A 7678-nucleotide genomic window follows, 5' to 3' on the forward strand; every position below is an offset into this window, starting at 1 on the left:
GATCATAGGCTGCGACTCAAATTCATCTATCCTGAAGCACATCAGTATCTTTAAGCCTAATGTCCTCACACAAGCACACGCTAGGGACAGGGTTTAAGTCAGACTTCAGCCCTCCACATCTGAGCTCGGGTCCTTCCACATGGCCATAGTCTTTCACTCTGATATCTTAAGGATCTGTCAAACCTTTGCTCCTAGGAGGTGTGCTGCAGGGGGCAGGATCACACCGGTGCTGTTCTGGGCAGGCACAAGCAGGTCCTGCCTGCCACCATTTGGGCAGATGCTGACCCATCAGCAGGGCAGGTTGTGTCCCTGCAGAGGTACTCCACGTGCAGGGAGTGGAAGATGAACAAAGTGCATCTTTGCTCCAGGCTGGGAATGTTACAAGCTACTCCAGCTTTCCCAACGTACCTGCTCACAGTGGTTTACTAGGGATTTCTTTTACAGAATCAGTTGAAATAACTAGTCCAGACAAAGGACTGAAAATTACTTGAAAGTGGAGGATTCCTATATTTAACGATTATGAGTGAGACTTGTAAAGGATCTTATAGGAGAAAAAAGAACCCCAGATACTTCAGGAATGTTATGGGGTACGGGTCACTGAGTTCTACTGGCACTTACAAGACTTTGTGGGAGCAAAAAACATTTTCTGTGGTGGTTATGGGCTAGTTAAGAGAGAAGGATAGCTTTCTTTTATTTTTATTCTGCTTTATACACATTCAGAAAATGAAACGTCCAAGTATTTTACCACCTAAAAAAGGAGTTGCAAGTACATTGGGGTAGGAAACAGCCTCCTCTTCATTTTCCTTGTATTTCTTGCAAAAGAGAAACAAGGAATTAATTAGATTTCACTCTGTTTATGTCTTTGTTGCTAGCTCTAATAAAAGAACAGAGCAAAAAGCTCTGTGAATTTGTATATATCTTTCTCTCTAGCCCATTAAGAAAAGAACAGAGCTGATGATAAGGTAGCCTGAGTGAATCAAAGTATCTATGCTGGGTTATTGAGGGAGGCCGAGTCACAGTCAACTAATTTTATAGCATACTCATAGTTGATTATAAAGTAAATAATTGGAGGAAAGGGACAAAAATGACTATTAAAAATAATCTCTGAAAGATGTTTGCAAATCTGCCTCCTCTGGTAGCTGGACCAGATCAGCAAATAACGTATCTGACTAATGCAGTGAGAGCTAATAATGTTTATTCTAAAGAAATTGTTAATTGTTAACTTATTAATATCAAGACATTAGCTTAGCTATTAACTAAACTAGTGGTTGAGGTTTACCTCCCTTTGCTCTTCGTATAGGTCTGTAGAAAATCAACAAGATAAAATTCCATGAAAAGTTTGCATGACAGTCAAACATCAGCAAAATACAATTTTAAACAGGGCTGAGAAGCAAGCAGGAGCTGACATAAGGCAGGCTCCTTTCTGTAAAGGAATGCTCTAGTTCAGATCCCAAGTCATTCTCCCCATTAAATTTATTACAGGGTTATTAATGCAGGAACTTCTGAAACCCCTTTTGTTTAGGTACCATCTAGATTTTTCCTGTAGACTTTTGCCTTCTGACACAAATTAAACATAACTTGGTCAGCCATCTAAAAAATGAAGGGAAAGAAAAACTCTGAGTCTGGGATGGGAAATGTTAGGATGTTTCTTACTAGCATAAGAAGGAGGAAAAGTTGGGGTGTCCACTGGTTCATGGAAAGTGCAGGAGCTACTGAGCTGATGAGGCATTAGAAAGATACCAGATGAGGGACCATTTACTGAAACTGTCAACACACAAAGCTGTCAGGGGACAGTTGAGCTGTAAAATGCTCCAGCTACCACAGGAGATGCATTACGTTATTGTGGTATGCAGATAAATTGCTCTCCAGCTCGTGGAAGCTGCTTTGTGAACAAAATAGGGGAATAAGATAAACTCGCTCTCAATCGATGAATTAATATAAAACCAGCAAAAGGAGCAGAGCAGACTACTACAATCCCTCAACTATATTAGGCAATCAATTTTTTCCCTTTCAATATGTAGAATATTCCCTTGCGGCTCCCCGTGGATGCCATGCAGTGTGAACACAGCAATCAAAGTAACAAACGTCAGAATAATCAAAATAACATGTGTCAGAAAGAAGTAAATGAGTACATACATTCATTAAGTAAATCTCCTAAGAGCTTAACACACAAAACTCTTTCCAGAAAAGCTGTACAAACAATTGCATGCACTAACACATGGCCTTACTAGTGTTTCAAAGTCAGCTGAAAAATATCCTTCAAACTAATCCACTTTTTTTTCTTTTTTTTTCTTCAGATTTCACCATAAATAACCTGTACTTGGGGCAAAACACATAGCATAGCTGCCACAATGAAATAAGTGAAGGTCATAACTGAAGGTAAAATACACTACCTTGAAGAAAACTTCAGAATCATTAAACAAGCAATATATGCTGCCAACCAAGTGTTAAAGACAATACCCATTTTTGTAGTGGCAACATCCACCTCCATCTGTGAGGTGACAAGAAAGACGTTTCATCCAGGAAGAAAGCAACCGAAGCGTCAGAACAAACCTACAAATGTCCGAGGAAACAAATCTGTAGACAACATCAAACCAGTAATCTGGCTGCCTTGAGAACTTTTCCCAACAAACTCTTCAAAAGTGGTACAGTATGAACTCAGTGAAAAATAAAGAAAATGGTACTTCTCACAATATTCTCAGCCTTTTGAAGTAGCAAACCTAGGTCACAAAAAAAATTGGAGGAAATATATTGGAATGAAAAAGCCATTTCCAGAGCCAGAAATGTTTTATTAGGCTACAGAAGTGGTCTAGGAAGAAGTAGGAACAAACAGAAAAGGAGTTCTGTCTCTAATGAAGTTAGTGCAGGAATGACTTTTCCTTCTTTTTGTCCACTGGATTTGCATGATAAAGTAGATTTAGCATTTTAGAAGTGGATGGATCCTTTCCTGATTGAGATCAAGGGATGTGGGGGAAATTTCAAGTATCTATTTCAAGTACCTTCTACAAGATGTTAAGTATCTATAACCAACCAACAATTCTTTGTGTCCCCTTGCGTTTGTGTGTGCAGCCATTTGACTTCAGGGTTTACAAGGAAGACGGAGAAAGGTTCCGCATTTTTATTATACTCCTATTTACTGTGTTGGCTTTCGTTTCAGTTATGAGTTGTGCTGCAGTTAATGGGGCTGGGTTGTGACTCATGAGGCCTCAATACAGATCTCGGCTCCACCAAAGGCTTTCCTGCATGACCTTGAGCCACTTCACGTCTCCATCCCATCAGTAAAACAGAATGATGATGCTTCCTCTCTGCAGCAATTTGTCTTGTCAATTTTGGAACAAACACTGATTTGTCTCGACTACTTGCAGCTCCTATCGATTGCAAAGGAAGTTAGATGTATACAATACTTCTTCAGATTTGGCATTTGGAGACAAAATAACTTTGAGGAACTGGACCATTAAAGCAAACATTTTGGCCATGAATGTCCTACGCTGTTACGAACAGCGTCTGATAAAATGATCCTCAATTTTAGTACGGCACAGAGTAATAAATAGCTGTTAAGGAGTTTAAATAGTACATGCATTTGTCAGGTCAATGGGAAACAGGCAAATCCATGGGAGACGCAGTAGAAAGGCAGCCTTCGCCCACTAAGCATATTTTATAAGCCTGTATAACTTTGCAAAAAATCATTAATTTTTATCAGAAGATTAAAAGGCAAATGTGTGAGATAAAAATTATTACCCTGCCAAATTTCAAAGTCCTAAAATCCAATAGTGCCATGCTGCTGCTGCTCAGGAGGGTCCCAACCACATTCGTCACAATGCGAGAGAGGTTCCCTCGCCCCCAGTCTGCAGCGGCCGCCTGACTCTGCCTGCCTTGTGAAAGAAATATTCCTGCAGGAAGTGTAACCCTGTCATCTTCCAGAGAAAAAGGAGAGGAACAAAAAAGTTACCAGCAAACAGAAATCACTGTACAACCCCTGCTACTAGCTTCATTTTGACGACAGAAAAATCAGATAAAATCAGATTTCACTCTTTGTTCAGCCCATAGGAACTGGCTTAATTCCAGACAATGAAGCCAATGGGGTTACTTGATGCTGACAAAAGCTTAAATAAAAGGGAAATAGAATATTAACCTGTAAACAACTTTTGATAGTTAAAAATAATGTCCAGAGAGGAACATGATGTAAAGGTGGTTCCCCTCCCTTTGGGAGTCATTGCTGCTTATTTGCCGTGGCCAGGGAGTCTTGGCCTTACTCCTGTAGGAGGGCATTCAGCAGGGTATTTTTTGTTTGCACAGTGCTAGGAATGTCTGCTGTACTTCCCACAGGGGGAAGACATGGAGCCAGAATCATCCCAGGCTAATTTCTGAAGTCACAGAAATGTCCCTGACCAAACCCACCCATGGCCCAGGAGGCTGATGCCTGCAAATGGTTTCCAGGCCAGACACCCTGGGGCTTCCCTGGGGGTGCCTGCACCCCTCCTGTACTCGGGGACCTGGAGGGTGGCAGGAGCCCTGGGGCTCCAGGGGGTTTCTGGGGACCTGGGTGGCACATCTGAGGTCTGGCCATTGGAAGGGGGCAGTGGTGTTGGGGGGATCATCTGTAGTAGATACATGAAGCAGGTGGGAAAGGTCCTGAATAGTTAACGTTATTCCTTTGGAAATACTCATAGGGGAAAGTTTTCTCAGCTCCAGCAGATTTTTGGTTAAAGTATGGGAAGCCCATGGCACAGATTTTACAGCAGAAGCCCCCAGCGAGATCATGCCCTGCCTGTGGGGAGCACACAAAGCAGATTATATACTCTGATTTTCATTTCATTCTTCTAGGAAACACAAGACCAGAGTTTATAAAATTGCAAGACATACTGAACAAGTTTTGCTGTACTAGACTATTCTCATTGACTTTCTTACATCAAATGACAGTTGGGATTATTTGAGAAGGCATCGCCTTTGCCTGCTGGCTGGGGACACCCAGCCTTCCCCCACACCATCCCCTCGCTTCTCTTTCTTCACCTTGGAACACACTCCATTTTTTTCATATGCATTTCAGAGTTGAGAAAAATCCACGGGACTGACCTGGCAAACAATTAATTGTGTCTGATTTTCCTAGACGTGTAACACCTTGCCGCGAAGCTCCGGTGGGCTTCAGGAGCTCCGAGGGAGGCCGGTGCCTTTGCAGGAAGCCCATATCCAAATTAAACACTTTTCCAATTGTACCTTATGAAAAGGCTCCAAAGGGGATGGGGAGGAACTCCGTCTCGGTGGTGATGTTACAGGCAACTCTCTATTTTAAGATAAATACTTTTGACTAAAATACCTTTGTAAACAGATCTATTGTCTTTTTCTTTTGATTGACTTATTTACAGAATTTCATCAGAGGAAAGAAGAAAAGTCTGACAAGCTCTGTGTTGTGTCAGCCCTCCCACATCTATGATTCACTGAGCTGCTTTTGTCCCAGATGCTTTGCTTCATCTTCTATCAGACAGCAGCTACGGATGTTATTGGTAACCCTTTCATGTTTCTCAGTCATAGGAAATGGTGTAAAAACCACAAGTAATGAGAATATCCTCAGTCACTGGGAGCTTCGGTCCCTAAAATAAGACTGCAGAATGTGATAAAAGTTCTTCCTTGGTCTTTAAAGGACTTTTTCATCCTCTCCTTCCTAACAAGGCATCTGCAAAAAGCTGTTTGGTCAGACGTTCCTTATTCACAGTGAAATTCTTATGGGATTAGTAGGTTTGATAGAGTACAAAAGTAAACAGCATATGGCTCTGTTAATATCGTTATAATGTCACAATGCAATCTGTCAGAACATAAACTTTTTTTGAGCAGTTTCATCTACTTCAGGTTCACACTATGAAAAAAAGAAAACGCCAAGCCTGATGAATCCTTCTGCATCACCTAAAAGATGGCAAGCTATTTCTTGCTTCTTGTTTTGTGCTCCCAGTTTAAGAAGTATGTCTATACATATTACCCCCACTAACAAAAATACAGTGGTAAATAGTTACTTAGTTACTAGGAGTTAAAAGGTCACTTCCCCTTGATGAAAAGCTTGTTCTATCAGATAAGTAGCTGCCACACTCCATGAAACTGGCAACCCTTCAAAAGGTTTCAGAAATTAAAGGCATTGTTTGAAGATAAAGGCAATAAGGTCATTTGCTTTGTGTTTAGTCCCGCAAAATTTTCTGGGTGACCCTTTGATATTCAAATGAAGAGTGCTTTAAATTGTTTTTTCTTCATAGAGCTAATGAGTACTGGCTGACAATGACTTTTAAGGCTAGTGGAAACTCTACTGGAATTAAATTTTGTAAAATATTGCACCATATTTCCATTAAGGGGGGAGTGCCTCCACAGTCTACCAAAGCTGTATCCATAGGCACTCATAGCTCTGGTCCTACTGCTTTTCTCAAGTTTTTTATTAACTCTGTTTTTACTAGTTGAATAATGTCTAGCATGATTTTCAGTGTATTCCCGCAGCAGATTAATAAAGCTGTATAAACAAGCTACATATGTAAAATCTATGTCCTCTTCGAACTCTATGCTATAGTGAAACAAGCCTCACATTTAATGTGTACAGTAGCAGCAAAATTACTCACCAACTTTTTACTGCCAAAGACTGTATGGCTGTGTATTATTATATGTGTAATTAACTAATCTATAATGTTGCTCTGATAGATGGTGTATATGCTTCTTTCCTTAGAAGAATAGATACTTATTTTAAAGCTTTTCCTTCTTTTATCATTCATGTGTTCCATTTATGGGAAAATGTTATAAATATTCTTTAAATCACTTCATTTTTTTTTCTAGTGGGATGTAAGAATCTTCACAGGTTTGTAATTTCTTTATTTAAAGGAAAAAGAAAAAAAAAAGTGAGAGTCCTCTGATGGACAATAAAATTGTGTGCTGTAAGCATGCTTGGTTATCACTGTGACCTTCTTCATTACCTTACTTGTTTATTTTAACCTTACTTCCATTCTATTTTCAAGTCTCTTTCTAATAATAGCCCTCTCTCACTCAAACCCACTTTCAAAAGTAAATGCAAACAAGATCATCTCAGTTTAAAATACACATGAACTCTATCCCCCAAATGACTATCAAATAATTAAAAAGTGCAAAATCCTTACCTAATGGAGCTGACTCAGTGCTAATGGCCAACAAGGGAATCCAACAGAGGTAGGCAACAAGTTGGAGATGCTGGTGGAAAGGAAAGGGCTGCTGCATATTGTCCAAGCTAGTTTTATCCATGCATCTGCAGTTGCTTAGAAGTTAACTTTTAAGTACTAAACTTTGCAGTAAAAGCCATCAGCCTGCCTGCCTGTTTCAATTTTTTTTTCTTCCCTTTTTTTTTTTCGTTCTGTTCAATCCACTCTCTTGGAGAGGGCTTAATGTGTCATTAATCCCAGAATTTCCAAGAGGGAAGCCCTCCAGCTATCCACAAGCCACACTCACCGCCCCCCTCCCCACACACACACAAGCAGATCAGCGGAGAGCATGTGTCCCTGCAGCTGCTCTGCCTGCAGCTGCTCTGATTTACACACCCGGTAACACACCCGCGCACACGCGGAGGGTGAGAACAGTGTGTACCCTCCGCCTGGCTGGTAGGAGGTGATCCTGGAGAAATGAGGGTTATAAACCAAGCGTGCCTGCTGGTGAGGATTTTAAAGCAGACAACGCTAACTTC

The 7678-nt window shown here is 40.7% G+C and overlaps 1 protein-coding gene across 1 annotated transcript in view; it reads right to left on the reverse strand.

The window, feature by feature from the left end:
* Nucleotides 1-7315, reverse strand: part of LOC102057892 (von Willebrand factor D and EGF domain-containing protein-like) — a 185830-nt gene extending 178515 nt beyond the window's left edge. Inside the window, exon 1 of the mRNA XM_014285420.3 lies at nt 7122-7315. Coding sequence (XP_014140895.2) covers nt 7122-7242 — 121 coding nt within the window. The 5' untranslated portion in view covers nt 7243-7315. The remainder of the gene's footprint in view (nt 1-7121) is intronic.
* Nucleotides 7316-7678: the final 363 nt, after the last annotated feature.

Source organism: Falco cherrug, chromosome 8, assembly GCF_023634085.1.
Source record: "Falco cherrug isolate bFalChe1 chromosome 8, bFalChe1.pri, whole genome shotgun sequence".
In the NCBI taxonomy this organism is placed as follows: domain Eukaryota; kingdom Metazoa; phylum Chordata; class Aves; order Falconiformes; family Falconidae; genus Falco; species Falco cherrug.